Source organism: Bombus vosnesenskii, unplaced genomic scaffold, assembly GCF_011952255.1.
Source record: "Bombus vosnesenskii isolate JDL3184/JDL3185 unplaced genomic scaffold, Bvos_JDL3184-5_v1.1 scf7180000013304, whole genome shotgun sequence".
Classification (NCBI taxonomy): Eukaryota; Metazoa; Arthropoda; class Insecta; order Hymenoptera; family Apidae; genus Bombus; species Bombus vosnesenskii.
Window position 1 is genome coordinate 3,968,133 of NW_022882953.1, and position 22,395 is coordinate 3,990,527.

Genomic DNA, 22,395 nt, shown 5'->3' on the forward strand with positions numbered 1-22,395 from the left:
ACTTATCGTTTACGAGAAAAACGCTGGGAACTAATAACGTGAACGTCCTGTATTTATTGAGTGAGAAAACGAAGAAGGAACGTGTTATGTTAGTACGCACTAGTGTTATTATAGTGTTATTTTGTGTCTTATATGTAATGTTATTATGAGAACGAATTGTCATTAGGAATTGATGTACGCGGAGAAAGCTTAATCAATATAAACACGAAAATTGCTGTATTTTCCTGCGATGATACTGCAAGTCATTTGCTTTTGTACGTTGTATTATTGATACTATTATTGGAAATCCTTGAGTCAAGTAAAAATGCTTGGTCAACAAAGATTAGGGGACCTATCTCTTCATGTTGATTTATACTTTTTTATTTCGATAACATAAATCTTCTTGTTTGTTGTTATTCGTCGTTATATTTATTATTCGTGTAAGAAAACACTTATCCAAGGATTATTAGAAATTGAGCGAAAAAATATTTTGTTATATAGCATGCCGATTTTTATTATTGGAAATGATAAAATAGAATGGGTATTTTATGATACGTGTAAAATAAAATGGATATTCGATAATAAAAGATAGCAAATATAAAATTCCACATGTAGTACAGAGCCATTTTTTGCACCATTCATTACCATAATCCACATTGGATGCATCGTCACGGTAATATTAAATTACAGTGATTGAATATATATTTTGATAGGATTATATGCGTTTAATGTTTCATTCGATAAAACATCCCATTTCATAACATGCGATAGTATAATTCAAAAGCTGCTAATATTTCCAAGTATCGACATGAAATATTATAACGAAATATATACTTTACTAAAATAAAATGCTGTCTACTCTGGAAGAATGAATTCGTAAAATTAGACGATTAAAGTCATCCAGCTCGATGTCACGTGTTCCTAGAATTTACGAATTTTTGTATCTATTTGTTTAATTTGTTAATAATTTATATAAAAGGTAAGTTGCTAATAGGGAGAGAGGAGAACAGGAGAGAGAAAGTAGAAGGAGGACCAAAGAGGAACAGGGAATAATTTCATAACTTATAGTTTTGTATTATATTTTTGTATTTTTTAATTTTATATTGTTAGAATTTCTTACTTCTTAGAATTTATATTTTACGTTCCTGTTTGGATCTGTATCTTGCTGAAGATTAGACACTGACGGAATATAAATAGGAAAAGTATAGAGAATAAGGAACATAAGAGGTAATAAACATAATTTGTCTATTACGTTATAGACATAATTCTATTTTAATCCAAGTTTAAGTTATAAATTTCAGAACTAATTGTTATATATGAAAGATGTTAAGCTTGAAAAAGTAGACCATAGATGTAAACCAAAGAGGAATATAACTGCGAGTCAGTTTTAACCCGGATGTTTTATAACAAATAAATAATAGTAGATGATATAAAAGGTAAGTTCGATTCATAGAAAGAGAACGTAAACGTCCTACGGCGTCCTCGTGACCAGTAAAAGTAGATGATCCAGGTGAGTTTCCTGGGTGGGGCAAAATGTGTAAAAGCACACGACCAGGTACATTTATGAACCTTCTTTTACGAGATTTAAAATTTCCTTGTAATTTATATTTTAATACCTCTGTCCGATACTACGGCGTAAACAATTAAACTCGCATTAATTATAAGTTTTTCAATATCTGCCATAGCATTTTTATATTTTATTACTCTTGAATCGCCCCTTTCTGGATCCGCCACTGCCTGTGGCGTGCTCACGCACTGTCGCTGTCTAATTAACCTAATTGCAGCTATACGTGTTATCAGTCAAAGAAACCGACAGACTTTATAACGCGTAAATTCCATCGAGGTTATCGCTTCGTTACTTTTCCCCATTTGTTCTTTGCCGAGTATACCAGTCGGTTTAAAAGTATATTTTCACCATTCTCCTTTTTCTCACGGTGATATTCGCGATAGTTTGAAAAATATTGTATATCAATCATACGTTATATTACACTATGCGATATATTATACTATAAGTTATATATCATACATTATATTATTACTATTATTATATACGTTATATCATACTTATTGAAAAAGATTGGAAAGAATTCCATTTCGATTGAATTCCATATCGCTTTTACAGGCTTTTATTAATAATTTAGGTAGACGATCGTACAACGTTTTTCTTTTATTTTGAATCATGAAGCGTGGCGACAGGTTTCGACCAAAAAGCTTCGAAATGCTATTTATAACTCGAACTCGCAATTCCTTGCGATTTCTTGTTACACATTCATACAACTATCAACGTTTGAAAACAAAATTTTCTTATTGAACCTAGAGAAAACGATATATTATTCGTTCTGAAAGTTCATTCGTGTAGCAGGCATTCATTCAGAGGTAAGAAAGTTCAGCAGCGTTCAGGAAGCGCACTGTACGTCAGTCATCGCATTTTCTTTCGTAGCTCGGCTACTTCCTGAAATATTATCGGGTCGAGGCGGAAGATCCATCAGTTTCGCTTCTCAGCACGAGCATTAACGCGTTCGTATAAACGTATAGCGATTAATCATCGACATGACTTCCCGCTTTTACGTCTAATTTTCGTCTGATCTTCGTTCAATCGCGAATTTATCATTTTTATGTTATATTATCTTAGACCTGTGTACGTATAGCATCGTCCTAAAGATGACGTAATTTTAAGTCGTTTACTTCCACCAAACCAAACATAGTATTAGATGTGATCAATGAGTAAGACTCACTGATTCGCTCGTTAATTCGCCTATATTTGCTTGCTTTGTACAAAAGGACGAGCACGTTCAAACTCTTAAACATTCAGGTTTCTCAAATAGAAGCTTCACAAGATCTTTTCTAATGACAGTTTGCACAATTTTTTCATACAAGATTTTCATAGTTTGCAAGCATTATGTGCGCTAGGAGAAAATCCTTTTTCGTAATATTTCACTGGACTGCTTCTTCCAGAAAGATTTCCTATAATCGACATACTATTACCATGCAAAACTCACTGATGGTCGGACGTGATTTTCACAACCATCTGCGTCGATGATAAATATGTATATCTGAATCGATATTCGAAACTCAATTACTTACTAATAGAAACATTCGCACCAAATATCCATTCCCTCATGCAAGTACAGTGCCCGCAAGAAGTATTTCTAAGTAGTTTCGCAACGAGGATGTCATTTCGTTTCCACTTATAACATGAAATTTTATTTGGTAATTATTTATGAACTTTAATATGAAATTTTAGTTACCATATGAAAATACCTGCAAATGATACGAAATTTAATGTACGAATACTTGAGCATAATTGATATAAATCTAATGGTAATTGTAATTTTGTAATAATTGATATACATGTAGTTGATATAATAAACGGTTGTCCAGAAAGTAGATTTTCTACAGTGTAGACTAGACCGAGATTGAATGTACTTATAGAATCAACGATAACATTTCTCGCAAGAAACGATGATTTGCGGAACTGTGCAAGACGATGCTTACGTGTAAACGGCGGAGGTGAATGACGAAGAAAGTGTATGACGCATACAAAAACTCGTATTTATCGTTACGATAAGCATTGAAATAGGGCTGCTGATTATATTGAAAATTAACTTAGTACATATACTAAAGTTGCAAATAAAAAGAAGTTTTTAAAATGCATTTGTATCGTTGTTATTTCAAAACCGACGACTATTAATATCTGGACGACCCTCGTACGATGATTTTCGTAGCCACTGTACGCAATTTTATTGGCGTAAAATGCGTCCGAATCGAAAAGGTAGAAAAAGAGAGAAAACAAAGGAGACAAAGAGTAAAGAAAGGTGCGGACAGAGAAGTCCCATCGTGAAATCGAAGGTTAACGATTTACTGACGCATTCAATGAGCGGCTATCTGTTAAGTCCAGGATCGGTAAACACACAGTCAATCGGACAGGAACGTTTCGTTAGACAAGACAAATATGGCAAACACAAGGGTCCATTATCGTTTATCGACACTGTCGTGGGAAACACACAATACTTCCCGATCGTCATTCCCGTTTTCTATCTCGTAAACCTTTTTCTAATCGAATCGGACGTCTTGAGAAAACTCAATCGTAAGTTAGAATTCCCCGTTTAATTGTTTCAATTATTCCCTTCGGCTCTAACGACCAATTAAAAGATTAATAGTGCGGTGCCATGATTCCTTGTATCGTTCATTAACCAACGTTCTCCGCATGTTTGTCTATTTCGATCGATGTTTTCTTTATCGATCAACCGGTTTATTACCGAGCAAATCGATCGAATGGCACTTCAGCACAAATCTTAACTAGCGTTGATTACTCCTTATACTTTTTCTTATTCTTTCGTATCCTTGTTTCGAGCAAGTTTCTTTATTTATCGGCAAAGATCTATAGAATTGTCAAAATAACCGATTCGTAATTTTTCATAGGGATTTTACAGATTCATAATTTTAGGAGATTCTCTGTGACTTCTTTTTGTAAAATTGATAAAAATTTCAACGAAACTCGCTGTCTACTCTAAGTAGGAGATAGCTATGAAGCGTAATTGTAGAATAATCCATACGTATTTACTATTGTAATTACAGTAGAACTGCATTTATCCGAACAGATATCGACGAACAGATAGTATATATAAATGAAGTTCATATAATAGAAACTCGTCGATATCTCTAGCTATCTGTTATTTTCCGTTCACACGATAGGAACTCACGGACAAGCGAATTTAATCGGTAAAAGTTCAATTAATCAGGCGATAACCAAAATTTCGTTTCGATAGACGTAGTTCAGATAAATGGAGTTGGAAAACTAAAATTCCAAATTTCCTTCGAATAAGCTAAATCGTCCGAGTAAGCTACAGCACTTACAGCGACAATGATTTATTACGCTGCGTGGTTTCTTAGTATGATAATAATTTCGCGTTTCAGTAGTTTGTTTGCAGCTTCATTTACACGATGCGATTCTGTTTCAGCGTTCTTGCGAACAATTCGAATTGAATTTATGGTTACAAACAGATTCACTACCATAGGGACGGGAAAAAAGTGGACAATGGGCAATGGTTCGACCAAATCCCACTGCGGCAAAGGACATGATTTATTTTTGTTGTTGTTGTTTCGCGTTGCTTCAGTAGCGCAATGCTTGCTATTTCCTCGTGAACCGTTCGAATTTTATTTTTCGTAAAACGCTGGTTTCTCATTTATTTCAAGAGAGTACGCTGGTATTGTCTAGCGGAACAATGAATCGCAATTGTGTTAAATTCCTTTTCTTTTTCTTTTTGTTGCATAGTAATTCGACTCGTACGCAAACTAAGGCACGAACGTTTTTCCAACATTCATGAGAACAATTTGGGAGTAAAAGCGTTAAAAGAAACATTGGCATTTGATTAGAAAGATTCTGATAGTATGATGTTTTTTTGGAAGCAAAGAAATATTAAATTTTGCGATCGTTTAACAGAAGCAAAGGAGAAGTTATTTGGAATATTATTAACGTATCTTTCAAAATTATATTTCGAGATGTTCAAAGTTAAAGCTTTCTCTCGTTTATAGAATCGCGGTATTTATGAAAAGCCTGTCAAATCGGCACTGTACAGATTTCACCTTTTAATGTAGAATAAAATTATGTCGAGAAATATGATTACTTTATTTCCAGTAAAAAATGACAAAGCTGTAAAAAGATGACTCTGGATGCCCCTTTTCGAATATCGGGTTTCTTCACGTTTCATTATGATGGATTACAAGGTTGAAAGTAATTACATATGTGCAATACCCCGTCAAACGCGATTGAACGCACACGTAAGTAAATACAAAGCAATAAAAACAGATATAAGAGTCTTTACAAATATTTATCGGATAGAAAACAAATATGTGAAAAAGATTACGTTCGTAACTTAATTTAATACCAGATTGTATCGATAATGGAAGAAATACTTATAAACTGGTACTTTCTGCATTAAAATTTAATTTTCAATGATATTATGTAATTTTACAGTTTCAAATCTATTCACATAGACATTTATAACTTATGTAATCAAAACTAACGCGTTATTAATTTTGAACGCGAATATATATATATATATATATATATATAGTATTATATTATGTACTACAAAAGATAGATATAAAAAAATACATGTTTGTCCGAAAGCGTCAATATGAAGATCGACAAAACATTCCCTGTTGACATTTCGTGAAAGTTCAAATTTCTTTAGAAATTTTTTTGGATATGTACTTTTTGTAGATCGGAAAATATTAAATCGGGAAAGGGCGTTTTTCGTGAAATAACTTTTCTGTTTCTAAGTGAATTACTGCGATATAATATCCATAATTTGGAGGCACGTATGGTAAATTCTATAGATTATAAGGATGCGATAATCGGAAAGAGGGAAAATCTCGAGAAGCGATCGTAATACGAATAGCTCTTTAATTATCTGAATTAATCGAAAGTTATAAAATCAATTCCTGAATATGCTCTTATAATTATGTATTCCGTGATGAATTATTGTAATATGCATCCAAGATTTCGATAATCGGCGTACTTTTTGCGTAATGTGATAATAAATTGATATTCGATTCTATGTACAGAGACGTAGGAGTAAGAGGAAAAAAGCGATGATAAGGTAAACGAGATAAGCGCTTTAATCGGACAAAGTATTTACGTTCGTTGTACATAATTGAGAATGAAACTTCTCGATATTATTTTCGTACAAGTATTCGTAATTTTAAAAGACGAGGAAAGAAAAATATACACGCGACACTTGCAATATTTATAACATTTGTATTACTTCTATTTGTAGCAATGGTATTTTTAAACATCGTATATATATTTATGAGTAAGGGAAGGAATATTTAAAATACTGTGACTCGACTGGATGTTGCATTTGTATAACATCATTTCCAAATTCATTATGTAAATGAAAAGACAACGGTTTAAAAAAGATAAATAAGTCAACGCTCATTTAAATTTTTAATGCAGCACGAGTTACACTCACCGGAAATGCGGATGAACACGGCATTCTGCTCCCCACTGTCCACCGTTATCTCCGCACTTCTCCTCTGTAACGATAAAAGAATTTACGTAACGTTTTATTCTTCTGACAAATATGAGTGTGGAAAGTGAATAAATTAAGTGGCGACATTAATACGAGATTAAAAATAATTTTTATTATATCCGAGGTAAAAAAGGGTGGCGTGTTTACTTTCTGCATTTGTAAACACGAGAATAATAAATTGCATTTCTCATTGCGAATAAAATGGACGTAGATTAAGTACGTAAAATCCACTTTGAAATTAATTTCAAAGTAACGGAAATTAGAAATTATATTCGTAACGTGTTCGATTATTTAACACTGTTACTGCAAGATCCCGAAATATCTCGCGCGATATAGTAGACACTGTTATAATTTCGCTCAAGTAACGCATGACACTAATCCGTCTTACATCAATAATTTCGAATTAGGTCGAGTCTTAAGATTACAAGTCTAGATTTAAATCTTTCGTGGAGTTAGTTGAGAACCTCACCAGGGAGTTAATTCCATTTCGCCATAGTAGAATACTTAGCGATCAGATCAGGATAATTAAAAACATGTTCTTTTTCTTTTACGCGTAGAACGTGTACCATTTATACAAATTTGTGCTTTTATGAGTACGATTAAGGAAATGGAATCTAAATAGAGATTTGCCTCACCTAGCATCTGTACCGTGGCGATTCTGATAAAATTTGTAAAACTATCGAATTTTTCTTTGCTAAATGAACATTCGTTCTCTTGAAACGATAAAATATTATACTTGAAGAAATACGGTACAATAGTTTTTCAATTCAATTTCAAGATCAATAAGAACTACAAATTTTACATTTCCTGTATGTCGCAGAACGAAGAATCTTTTTCTTTATTGCAATTCCAATTTCACAGAAACCAATAAATCTAAGTTCAGTTGCTAGTGTTCCACCTATTTCATTCGAAAAGAACAAAAAGAACTTTTAACGCGAACACCTTCGGACAGTGTTCCTGCGCCGTGGATTTCCGCTACTTCGACAACCTGCAACCCCATCCCCGAAGCTGAACTCCGCGAACTTCCCGCGCGTTTGAATCAATTCTCTCTTCTTTCCTCGCCCGACTTCCTTCCGTTCTCGTGAAAAATAGACTTCGATGAATTTTCTTTGGAAAACAGAGGAATTGAAGACTGTCCTGGATGCCGAAAATACGAGGTGGGTTCGGCTGCGGGAGAATAATAACGAACGAAAACAGGAAGAGAAGATACGACGCGAATGTCGACAAGGAACAAGAAAAGAAGACGAACGAGTTCGATAAGAGCTTCAGAACGTTGAAGCTTATCTATCGCGAATTATGAAAAAATTCTGAAAAAAATTTAATATAGGGAAAAAATGTTTCAATATAGATTCTTTATTAAAGTTCAATTACAAAAATTAAAATTAAATTGGAAGCACACACACAAAAAAAAAAAAAAAGAAAGAAAAACACGCTTCGATTTATTTTACTGATTTAAAATAATACACGAAGCGAATCATGGTAACTAGACTGTGAATTTTTATGTATTTATGGAAAATGTAAAGGTGCAGATACGCCACAGAGTACACATAAAATGCAGAAATATCTAAAATATCTGAAACAGGGATTATTATAATATTTAATAAATAAAATAAATTTCCGTCCAGGTTCCATTCCTCTAATAGTGTTTGTGCAAATAATAGTTTACATAAATGTCCGCAATTTATTGACAGCTATCTTTCATTCGTTATTTATTTTTCATAGTCCCTTTTCTGGTTTAAAACGGATTTGCAGTTACATTTTATTCTTGGGTTTACACTTATCGTCTTCTTTTCCAACCATCGAACATCTCCTGTACTTAACATCAACTGACTTAAAACCAACAACTTCAACTTGACCTTATATGGTGCCTCTTGTGTTCCTTATTCTTTATGCTCTTACTACTTATATCCTCTCGGTGCCTAAGCTTCAATAACAAACCAAAACAGAAACGTAAAATACACGGATAACTAAAGAACGCATACATCCGACGAAAGACATCGCAAGTTTCCAGAAATGATAGAAAATTTATCGAAGAGCGATATAAAAGTGACACGAAAATGAGAATACGATAAGTTCGTAATTTGTTAAAAAAAAAAAAAAAAAAAAAAAGAACGGTAGAAGATGTGACCCGGCGACCGATAGATACAGCGACCTGGCAGTACTCGACGACTGGAACTTGCTGGCAGTCTTCTCGCCAGCGGATCAGGCCGATTGCCAATTGCAAAATGGGGCGACCTGGATTTCGAGGCACCTAGGCTACCGTTCTGATGCAGGGACGATTACCAACTCCGTGATAGGCCTGCGAAACAGAAGAATCCTCGAAGGAACGACAGGAAGTGCTCATTACGCCGGCCACGTAGAAGAACTTGGCAGAATTCGTGAATTCTGTGGACCTGTGGACTACATAGTCGGATCTCGAAATCTTTCGCGCACGCTCGATGAAACACTCGTTACGTAGTCGACACACGTTGAATACGTTTTCAGAAGGGAAACATGGAAAACTCTTGGAAAAATTGGAAGCGTGGTTAAGATCGTTGCTTTCTTATTTATACGCTTATGATAGAGGACTTCGTAATCGGAAGGAAAAGAAAATCCGAATCTTTAGAATCGAAGGGGAAAAAGGTTAATGGAATGCTTGAAATCACCAGTGTTACGGAAAGGATCCCTCGAATCCCCGAACACTATGGAAATATTACGATTTTTATGTTTTTCCATTCTCGAACTTAGCCAGCGAAAATTGCGAGCAGAAATCTTTAATGCATATCGCAGCTTGGCATAGACTAAAGTGACACGACTGAAAGAATTTCAATTTTCCTTTTATCCAATTACAATAGTCTACGCTATGTCTCTATTTGCATTGTGTAAAACGCTATATTTATAATTCCTAGTTAAATATAATGAGTTTTGCGTCAGAGGGCAAAATCATTACTTACGTCGTTATCAATCTGGCTTTGGTTTTTCAACAACGCTGTTGCTCTCTGACCTTACGAATGGAAGGATCTACCGCTTTCGAGAATAGCGTTACCTTCTATTATCTTGTATTAAGTCAGCCTTAGAATGTGTTTGAAGTGACACAAGAAGATTTCTTTGCAAATTTTAAAAAGCCTCTCCTCTGAAATTTGCATTTTTCGAGTTCTGTCGTTATCAATGGCAAGTACCGATATGCATTAAAGATTTTCTCTAAGGATCCTAAGACTCGATGAGATTTATTAGAGGCTTGTGTAAAGCGTTGAAGATTGGTTTAGTTTTGGTGTTGTTAGTTATTAAATTGGGAATACTCTAATTACTCGAATTATTAGCACGACACATGGAACTATGAAACTTAATTGAAATACGTTGTGAACTGAACGAGATGTTCGACACGAGTGATTCTAGACACGTAGCCTTTTATTGGCCTCATTAATTCATGATTGTCCATAGGAATGAGTTAAAATTTAAGCAAAGCTATTCGGACAACGACTTCCGATCTTTTGAATCTTCGTAATGAACGATATCGAATTTTTAGAATTCTAATCAGACAAACAAGAACTCGTTGAGACTAGTTGAGATTCTCCACGGTTTTCTAAGTCGTAATACCAAGCTGACATACTTCCTGGTATGTTAATTCAATCTTACGATATAACAAGAGGGTAATTTGAAAAAATTCGCAGGTTAACCTTTTCGGAGGTATAAACTCCTAAACGAGTTATTCACCGTGTATTATAGACATGTCGACGTTCACCTATTCAATGAACGCCATGAACTATGAACCCGTATACGTATAAATCTAATGTCTTTACCTTTTTGCGTAGTAAAAAACTACTTTTGTATTCCGTGCTTAACGAATCTTCAATTTTTAGTTCGTCAGAGTTTTTCTAATGCGAGTAGCAGTTTATATTCGTAAAACTAAAAACATCGCATAAACATCTGCAGACTATTTATAATATTTGTTCCCTTAAACAAGCAATATTTTCCTTCCACGATCTTTTCTATTATAAAATACAAATGCGATATTTAAGATGCTCATGAAGGAAGAAAGGAAATAGTTTGTAGATCGGAGCAGATTAGTTTAGGGCAGTTTGCACTATCAGGATGTAATAAGTAAGTTTAGACATAAGTTTACGTATAAATAGAATGATATTAGCAATGAGAATAGACATTGACGACTAAAGCAACGCTCAAAGAATAGGGATATATGCAGCATACGAAGTAGAAGCGTGAGGTCACTGAGATATGATATGGGATGGAAGGCTGTTGGGTGATTTAGTATATTATGCAAACCGAGTTGTATTCTGTGACCTCCAGGGATTAGAATTACATATTATTAAAATAAAGAAGAAACATCTAAGATGCTCAAGATGGACGAGATATTCGTGTATTTTTCGGCTTCATAGTCCGGAAAAAGTACTTGGCTTACACATTCTAACTCCCACTCATTCTCTTATATTTCTTAGAGCATCTATCAGCGCATCCAAAGACCCGCACCCATCCACACTTCCATCCCAAACACACATATTTCCTCTTATATCTAAAAATTATAATAAAAATTAATAAATTAATAAAACATGTATATCTTTGTTTCTCTCAACCTATATACATTATCCAATACTTAATCTATGTATTAGGTTGTCCGAAAAGTTCCTTTCGTTTCATAAGGTGATAATAGACGAACAACAATTTCTGTTTTATATTATTTTATTGAATTAGGTATGATTCATTTTGTTCTATTTCTATTATTATGTTCGTGCATAATTCAATAAACTAATATGAAACAAAAAACATTGTGCGTCTATTATTTCCTTATAAAACGAAAGAAACTTTTCGGACAACCTAGTACTATATTACTAATACATAGCTACGTTTGACTCACAATTAGTTCATTACCTATATCTTTACGCTTTTTTCCGAAACTCTTAACCAGTTTATCATCGCTTCGCATATTTTATCTTCTACTATATCTTTCTCTCTTAGTCCTCTAATCCACAGCAATCTTCTGATTAATATTTTAAGCTGCCTATCTCTAAACTACATAAAGCACATTTTTTTTCCTCTTTCAACCCAGTAACCATTTCCTCAACATTTCCGCATCTTGCCCTTGCTATTAGCCTCTGGCTGTCTGCGTTTTCTTTCTTCTTCAGATGTTTCGCTTTACCCGAGACTCCCTGTATAGACCATCTTCAGTAACCATTATTTCGATGTTAAATAAGATTAAATTAGATTTACTTTCAAATAACTACTTAACCAACTAAATATACGGAGTAATGATTTTTGTATTCAAAGGTCTAAGAGAAATAAACGGTATACGCGCGGTATAGTGACATCGTTTCGAAATATTCTTTGGCTTCGACGTTGATTACGAAAAACTAATTCTGCTTTATGATCAAAGGATCGTTGCATCGCCTTTGATCGAAGGTAAAGGTTAAAAGTAACCGCAGAATCTTTTGCAAGGATCTGGTCCGGTTCTCAAGGGAAGGCTGTCAGGGAACACGAAAAAGGAACCATTCATTCGTCGAATGCAACAACAATCGGATGGAAAGCCGTGGAAACTTGGAGGAAATCTCTCGCAACATTCTTCCGCTTGTACTTTGCCGTAGAAGTAAACCCATGCTGCCAGAGTTATCGGAGAAATATCAATTTAATTCGAAAGTGAAGTAAAGCAAGTGAATGAATCGTCAAAATTGAGAGGTTGAAACGATAATCGATATGAGTGATTAAAAAAATAAAAAGCAATCTCTTTAGTAGGGAATTTGACTAATCTGAAGGGCGACTAAAAATTGCTCTTACGGTGAACAAAATTCTAAGTGCTGCAGTGATTTATTTTAGCTGTGCTTGAGAAAATGAAATATGTTATAAATGTATAAATTCAAGTAATTCAAAATAATTTTTCATCGCTTATTCTTCTTCTAAATCTATAGAAGGATTAAATGGCGAAAGTGAACAGCTAACAAGTGATATATGATAAAAGTGATAGAATTAACACTACAAATTGCAGAGTTTCTTGATATCTCACTGAAGGTATTTATAGCGCAACAATATCCCGCAAAAGTAAAAGACGCTGACACTCGAACCACTCTATTCTTCACGCGCGTCTGAGATTCTACATCTAGGAGGAAATTTCTTCATTGTCTGTACTTTCTACGCGCGTACACCAACAAACAATTGAGAAACGAATACGACGATAGTTTCACATTAGGACATGTAGTATTTTGAATACCGAATTTACCGATATTACACGTACTTCACAATAAATTTATTCGAAAACAATGAGGTGAGAGCTAAATTTTTCTTTAAAAAAAAAAATTCTTCTGGCCACCATTCTTAGCTACATATTAGTTTTTTAACAACTTTATAAGAACGATATTTTGTTTGTAATTAATCAAAAAGTTACGCTAGCAGCGGCTTATTATAAGGATTACGTGTTAAATCTTCCTACTCTGACGGTGAATATCTCCATTTCGATAAGATTAGGCTCTCTAACAATTAAATCACGTATAGATGACGTATCGTCAAAATTTCAAAGAAATTGTAAAAAGAAGCAATCTACCCTACAAATATCTTAAGTGGTAGTATAGTTTATTTTCAGCCTGCCAGTCATAAAAGGAACTCGGTTCACAATCATTTCTCCCATTGCCTTGTACTCTCACTTAATCATCTATACACATATCCACCTACTCGCACACACAATCTTATCTTAACCTTATTTTACTACCCATATCTACTGTCTATCGTCTAACTCTTCGCTTATTATAAATGTCTATTATCTATCAAATAACCTCAAGTATAGTCCACTTATAATTTACAACTAATCATTGAGAAACAATATGCTATTATCAAAAGTGAAAAACGCGCAGATAATTAACGAAAGAACTAGTTGGTAAAAATAATAAAAACAATAACATTCGCCGATCTTAATGAGTCAAATAGAAATGTGTTCTTTGTTTCTATTGGAAATCTTCGCTTCTGACATTTATCATCATTTATCGTTTCAATTCCTCGATTAAGCGCGTGTATATAATATGATATGGCAAAATGGAACAGAAGAAAAATGGTAAATTCGTGCTGATAATTTATATTCATTTTTAGCAACATGATTATAAATCTCTCCATGCGATCATTAATCCGAGTGTACTGTATACAGAAGGTCTCATTTTCATCGATTCACGTAAATATCTGCTAAAGTACACGTTGTTCGAAAAAGTATTTCATACAAAACTTGTTCTATTTCAAGAATATTCTTACGACGACCACCAGGTTCGTTTAGGTGAAGGCGAATTTTCAAGATCTCAATGCGAGCTTTATTTTTTTTACATGGATTTATGCATTCTTTTACACACCATTCGATGCACTTTTTCATTCTCTACAAACAAGTAGATAAGATACTTGTATCTGAAAATGCTTAGTTTAAAAGATATTTCAACGTTGATTTCGTGAAATTGAGTGTATGAAAGACAAGAGAAACATAAACGTAAAGACGCTACGTTATCTTTCATACAATAAGTTGCACAAGATTAAAGTTAAAATATATTTCAAAGTAATCATTTCTTGAACCAACTACCATAATACTTTTTTATAGAGAATTGAGATATGCATCGAGCGGTGCATAAAGAATCTACGGTTCCATAAAAAAAGAACAAAAACCACGTTGAAATCTCAAAGGCACGTTCATCTAGATAAGATTTCTGGCCATCATGGCATGTCCCTTTCGAAACAAAGTGAGTTTTCTTTGAAACGCTGTTTCGAATATTCGAATATGTATTGAAAATGAGATATCCTATAGATATTTTGTCAATAGTAACAGTTCGTATAGTAAATTGCTATTATTTAAGCAGGTCACGCTCACGCAGCTGATAGTTCCTTTATTCCTAATTCTATCCACTGGTTTCTGAATATCATATTCTTTAAGTTCCCACGTCTGCACTCGACAAACAGAATTTCCTAGCTGCCTGGTATATGTTACGCAATCTCTGGTACAATCGCAATATGTTGCTAATGTTGCGAACTTATAAATGGAAAGCAGCTTATTCGCATAGTTGTGCAATGCGCCGTACGCTTGCAGCCATGAACCTTCAAACGATACGAAACGTCGAAAGGACGTCGAGGAATTGTTAATACCGAAACTACAAATCTCGTCGATACAATATGTTTTAGATTTTTTATTATTATAATTATCAATTACTTTTAAATATATCCATTAATTGTCATCGCATCGCACTAGCTGCAGTCATTTGTATTTAATATATTTAATTTGGTATATCGCAGATTGGCAATTTCAATGTTAATTGAATAATCTAGAAACCTCAGCAAGCATGAGATTAAAAATGAATAAAGACGACTGAAGTTTGATCCAGGTTCTAGTTGATTTTGTTCCTTGCAAATGTGGGAAGAGGAAGTGACTTAATTTATTTGTAATAAGAATGAAAAATGATACACTAAAACAAAAGATGCAAGAGATTTTCGGAAATTAAACGAATCAATCACATATGTTAATTTGTTGTCTAATTATTTATGTATCTTGAATTAAAGTCGACATCTACTTTCACGACACGTGTATGATTAATAAAGTATTCATCATTTCTATCTGTATTTTGTTCCAGTATAAAATGAACATTCCCTGTTTTTAACCAGTACACCAAATATTTACTACTACCTTACGGACAGCATTTTAGACATTACAATCCTTGTGCTTTGATACTTTTGCAGTCCTGATTCCCATCAAAAAAATGTGTTATAAAATAGAAAATCACACAAAAGTGCGTGTTTCTCGTCCCTGTCCCCTTTATTCTTTATATATTTTTCATCGTCGGAAACAGAAAATGTAATTAGCCAGTGATTTTAAATACGTAATTCGTCTTGATCAAATCAGTACTCGGAGAACGTTAATTACGGTATTCTATTAATTCTTATTATCATGGAAATGTTCGTCGTAGCATATATATTACTCGTTAAAATTCATAGCTACGTGATACTTTATCTTCTAAAACAGATACTTACATGAAAGCTCTGTGTTGCAATGCCGGATGTAGTTATTACGAAGATTGCATATTAAAACGAGACTTCATAACTATTGTTCAACATCGGTACTTCTTGCTAACGGAAATTGTGGCAGTATAAATAAAAATGGCGACAAAAGACCAGAAGAACATCGAAAATTAAATTCCAGCCGGACTATTAGCATTTCTCCACTTGGGAAAGTTACATTTTTTCGTCTCATCCGCGGTGGCTGCGATAAGTATCGGCGTATACTCTGATTTTTTAATAAAATGTTTCTTTCATATTTCTTCTATATTTCTTCTATATTTCTATATTTCACTTTATTAGCATCAAATTTTCGTGATCATGTAAACGTGTTACCGAATGACGCGAAGTTTCGTATACTTGGACTTAAGTAATCGGTATTTAAATGCTATAATAAATACAATAGCGTGCAAATATTTTTTGTAGCCCGTCTTGTAATTATATTTAGATGTTAATATTAGTATAACGAGAGTACAGGCAGGTTGGACGTAGTACAACGTTAGGTGACAAGAATAAATGTAAGGTAGCTAGAGAGAAATAAAGATGATCGAAGAAAGAACCGTGCGCATTGCAGATAATTTAATTTTAAAGTTAGTCCGACATACGGAGCGAGGTATGATTGTGATGTGGGGAGGGATGAGTGATTGTAGGGTCTTTTTTGTAAATCAAGTCCCTCCCACGGCTCTCCGGGGGTTGGAATTACGATAAATATGTATACATACATACAGGGGACCGATAAATTAAGAAAGACAGTTCTTTAGAGATTTGCTCAATTTTGCCCCAAATTGAAGAAAATCGCGAAGGAGGAAACACAAAAGTTTCCGTTTTTTCACTTCTTTATTGACATTCATTTATTCTTGTTATCATCTGTATATATTTTACGAAGACACTGTCCACAATGCTGGCCTCTTGCAGCAATACAAGCGTTACGTCTAACATTGACCGCTATAATCGCAGCTAGATGATATTGCCTTGGTGATATTTACTGCACTGCAGCTACGATTCGGTCTGTCGGTTGAATACGACTGCGATTCGATCTCTCAGAATAAATAACTGTAACTAAATAATTAAAAAAAAAAAAAAACGAGAACATTTTTATTTTCTTCTACGTGTTTTCTCCAAAATGGGACAAAAACGAGCGAATCTCTAAAGGACTGTTTTTCTTAGTTTGTCCTGTCCCCTATACGTAGCCGAAATTTTAACACTTAAACTGAAGCTATGTACTTTCTATAGCCAAATAAAATAAATGTTTTCAACTTTCTTCTATTCAGAACATACCATCTGATAAAAATCCGTAGTCTACTTATTGCGCTTTAATATTTAATTTCATTACTACGTATGTATAATTACTGTAATCTCTATAATTACTGTTATAAAGATCAGGAATGCTACTTTCTCTTTCACGAGCAAAGAAGAGATTGATTTATAAAGAATTAGACCTACAATTACTATAACAAGTACTATTACATCTTTACTATTACAACTATTAGTTGCGTGGAGCATTTTGTATGTGCAACACGACAATCCATCACGATCTCCTTTTGTTTCTTCATTCTAAATTCTAAGCTATACGATCTATAGCACGAATATCTTCACGGAATGGTTGCGAGATCGAGACACATCGCATCGGTTTAATTCGATCTCGATGTCGTACATCAAACTGTCGCGTATAGAATAATAAATTCGCGGTCGGTCATATCTGTTCGTGACCGTCCATGAGAATTTGGTCCGTGGCCAACCCTCGAAGGATCGTTCCAGCTATTACAAAATGTCTATCGTCGCACAACAAGGCGTTAGTTTAACCAAGAAAGAGTCTGCAATCCGGAGGACTGTGGCCGCGCATAATTAATGGAATGCACCGCGCATGCCAACGTGATTATGTAAACTAAGTGTCTATCGCGTGCAATCTTTCTTTCTTTTTTTCTGTCCTTTTTCCTTTCCTTCTGTTTCTTCAATTTTCTTCGACCTGAAATCTTGATAGAAATGGCTTTACGTTATCACGTTATGGCTCAACGTTTGACACGTTGACTGGCCACATTGCTCATCGGTGAGAGACAGTTTGCTAAATGTCATAGATTTTAAATATTTCATAGATTATAAATTTGATGGACTAATAAATTTTCAACAATGCGAATGATTTAGATTTAGATAATATTGTGGAAAAAACGTAAGTAAATGCAATATAATATTTTGTAAAAATTATACGTTATGGTGTAATTACTATACATTTTAGCCTATGTATTTATAGCGATGAAATTAAATTCCATTATTCATGTTATAGAATCCATATTGAGTTCGAATATCTTACAAATATTATGGAATTTTTACTAATTTACATATTTCTAAGACGCAACATATATAGGTCGTCCGAAAAGTTTCTTTCGTTTTATAAGGAAATAATGGATGCGCAACATTTTCCGTTTTATACGTGAAAAAGCAAGTCGAAAATATGATATAACATTATTCCATGGCGTATCGTTTTCGGGAAAATTCAGTTTGAAAATTTGTCAGATATATTTGAATTTGGATAATTCGAGAATGAACAGGAGTAAATAATCGCCAGGGAGTTATATATTAATAAATAATTGATATCTTTGTATTTTTGTACATCAAGTTTCTAAGAAATACCAAACAGTTGCTCAATTATCATTGATTATTAAATATCTTTTCTTTGTCTATATTTTCTTTGTATCTTCTTTTAAATTCTTATGTTAGACTTTTGTCCATTACAGGCTTAAGTAATATGCTGATTAAAAATATGTAAAAAGCAGAGGAAAGTACCAAGTATGGAATAGTATATCTAATATGGAATAATGCTATTTTTAAAAATCTGACAATCGAATATCTCACACGGCTGTAGGCTACCTCATTCACTTTGGTATGTAATGTCGTGTATGTAATGAACGTTAATGTCGTGGCAGGATATCATTCTACTTTACTGCCGTTCGAAAACTTTCAACGATGTGTAAATTTGATGTCTTTTTGTTATTATTTCACCGTATTTATTTATGCTTTTCGTTGTTGCCGATATGATACTCGCAAGTATTTACGAATTGATTATCGTGTCTTTAACTTTGTAAAATTCCAAATGCGGACGCCCAGTAGTAGTCCAATTATAGAATATTCCATATTTGGATTACTTCTTTTTATAGGTTGTTTTATTTATAAGATAGCAAGATGTCCTGTTCCAGCATAAGGAAAAATTGATAAGAAAGAACAGTGTAGAACGAAAAAGGGACGGTTCGAGCCGTAAAAATGGTTCGAGAAAAGAAAATGGGGTACCTCAAAGCAATAAGTCGTTTTCAAGTCCCGAGAACCACCTTATTTCGGCTTTGTGAAAAAAGAAACCTATTTTTTAATGTACTTCTTCCGAGATACGACTTTATTCTCAAAGAAGAGTAAAATAAAAAGAACACGATTTCTTTTGCTTTTTTTATGGAAATACCTAACGTCGGTATTCCATGTTAGGTACGACTTCTGTCTTCTTAATGTTAGTTCAATATCGAATATTGTTCATAGCGTGAGAAGCATAAAAGTGGTCTTAAATTTGGTGTAAATGTATCATTGAATATCCATAAAAGTCTTCTTCTGATGTGATTAATTTTATACAAACGACATACGAAAAATAAAATGGTATTTCATATTTGGATACTTTCCTGCAATAATATTATAAAAGTATATGAGTAGGTATATAAGTAACGATCTTTTTTCTTTGGTATAATTCTGATTTGTACTATCCCTTTTAGTCTTATTCCTATCTTTATTGCTAGAAATTAACATCGATAATTAATATCATAATCAATATCAATTATTGTAAATGGACCAGTACTGCCTTAGTATTTTCAGCAAATCGTTCTAATTCTCACTGCACTTTGTACGAAGTTGTGGAATATTTTTACATCTTCTTCAATGTTCGCTTTCATAATTTGCCTGCTATTCTTATTCCTGCATATTTTTGTTCTTGGTTCACTATATACATTGGTCTTTTACGATGTATTCGATTGATTCTAATTTTTTCATGTTACATATTTGGCATAGTTCTTCTTCATTCATTACATTGTACTTCATTTATTCTGATAACTTTTCATTATTTCCTTCCTATCTTAATTTTAATTGTATCAGAGTTCAATTATATCGATTATGTTACGTTGTCGATCTAAGTACGATAGATATAACACACTGGATAACGTAAAGAATTATTTATTACATTAACTTTGAAATACTGTAAATTTACGATCTCACGAAGAATATTACACGTTATAAAGTTCAGTTTTCAGAATTTCTTTTGCAGTAATTGACTCTACGCTCGTCGACAAATCTACCTGTCTAGAACATCGTTAAATTTTTGGCAATTTATAATATAGATCAATGCTTTCGATTATGCTGCCACACCATGTGTGTTAAAGGCTGATTTTGATAAATTAACGACGCAATAATGCAAAAGTGACACGCACGCGACGAGATAAATCAAAATCGGTTAGCCACACGAGCGACAGGCAATTGTTAAACAGAAATAAACCGTGTTTTGGCAAACAATGATAGCAAATTAACAACCTGTACATTTAACAGCATATTACTACGAAACTCTGTGTTGCAACCATGTTATGCGTTTTCAATCTATAAGTCAATATTAATCGATATTAGTCAATATTAATCGATATAAATAGAAGAACTACTAAATATCGTTGGATAATATTTAAACTACATTTCAGGAAGAAGATATATTTGTTGAATATATCGAACGCGAGCCACACAAATATTTACTGTAAGGTACATATTACGCAAGAAATCATACTATATTAATCCTAACGTTCTATCGAAAATTATATCTCTTCCTCATGGTTCTTATATTTATAAATATATAATAAATTTGTTACTACAGTTAGTTAATATTTATTTATATTTGTTTATTTTATCTAGTCCCCAACTTTAGGATTTGCACAAACTTTCGAGTTTACATTATCTTCACGTACAACAATCGAAAAAATATAAAACTTTGAACAGACATATACATCTTATAACATCGATAGAACGATAGTTTAGCAATATATTGATAGTTTAAATACATTCTGAGAAAGACTTTAGGTTTGGTTCGGGGCGAGGGTAACACGCGGACGGAGAGCTCTGTGGAAAAAGTGAAGTGTGGAAGGAAAAAGGAGAAGGAAACACAAAATGACACGAAGGAGGGAAAATAAAGGGCGAACATACGAGAAGAAAGTGAAAGAAAAGCGAAAAGAAGAGAGGAACGAGAGAGAGATACAAATAAGAAGAACTAGAAGAGAAGAGGTTAGGAAGTCAGAAGCGCGGCAAAAAAAGTAAGATAGGAAAACGACAGATAGCGACAAATAGAGGAAGATCAAGGAACACGGGTAAAGCGGGAGATAAGGCAGATTTAAAAAATACATTGGATAAATACAGCTTGTCGGAAAAGGAGACACCAACCAGGGAGAAAGGAATGGAGGTAATGATGGAAGAAATGGAGAAATTGGAAAGAGGATTCGAGAAAATGATAAAGGAAATAAAAAGTATATTCGAAAAGCAAGTGGAGGAAATGAAGAGGGAAATGAAAGAGGAAAGGGAAAGAAGGGAAAGAGAGAGAGAAAGAGCCAGAGAGAAAGAAGAGTGGAAAAGAGAAAAAAAGAATTATTGGGCAGAATCAGAAGAATCGAGAAGGAGAAGGACAGGGCAGAGAGAGAGAGAGAGAGAAAAGAAGAAGGAACATAGTAATCAAAGGAGTAGACTGGGACGAAGGAAGCAATGAAGAGACAGTAAAGGAATTCGTAAGAGAAAAAAAAGGAAAATAGGGGCAGAAGTAGAAAGAACACATATGATAAGGGTGGGGGGCAAAAACACAATAATAGTGGCGACGATGAAATCAATGAAGGAAGAAATAAGGATAATGAAGGAGAAAAGTAAATTGGAAAAAGGGGTATACATAGATGACGATCTGACAAGAAAAGAAAGGGAGGTACAGCAACAAATAAGAAGGATAGCCAGAGTAAGAAGAGAAAAGGGCGAATATGTAAGGATAGGATATAAGAAACTAAAAATAGAAAACAGATGGTACAGATGGAACGAAAATGAAGAGAGGCTGGAGGAAGAAAGAAAGAGAGAGGAAAAAAAACGAAAAGAGGGGAAAAGGGAGGACTACAAAGGGGATGAAAATGTGCTTTTGGAATGTAGTAGGGTTAATAAGTAAGGACAAGGAGGTGTGGGAATATTTGAAGACATTCGACTTGATCGGACTCACGGAAACATGGATAGAGGAAGACAACTGGGAAAAACTAAAATATAGACTATCCAAAGAATTCGACTGGAAATGCAGGGCAGCAATGAGAGTAAGAAAAGAAGGAAGAGCAAAGGGGGGAATAATAACGGGTATAAA

The 22,395-nt window shown here is 33.8% G+C and overlaps 2 protein-coding genes across 12 annotated transcripts in view; one reads left to right on the forward strand and one right to left on the reverse strand.

Moving 5' to 3' along the window:
- LOC117234376 overlaps nt 1-22,395 on the reverse strand; it is a 135,902-nt gene that overhangs the window by 20,363 nt on the left and 93,144 nt on the right. For all 11 annotated transcript variants that reach the window (XM_033495514.1, XM_033495517.1, XM_033495515.1 and 8 more), the window contains one exon: nt 6,957-7,020. In XM_033495514.1, coding sequence (XP_033351405.1) covers nt 6,957-7,020 — 64 coding nt within the window. The remainder of the gene's footprint in view (nt 1-6,956; nt 7,021-22,395) is intronic.
- LOC117234377 (histone-lysine N-methyltransferase, H3 lysine-79 specific-like) lies at nt 21,093-22,331 on the forward strand. The gene is given in 4 exon segments (XM_033495518.1): nt 21,093-21,652; nt 21,655-21,698; nt 21,701-21,799; nt 21,802-22,331. Coding segments are annotated over 4 exon segments (738 nt in total). The 5' UTR covers nt 21,093-21,465; the 3' UTR covers nt 22,210-22,331.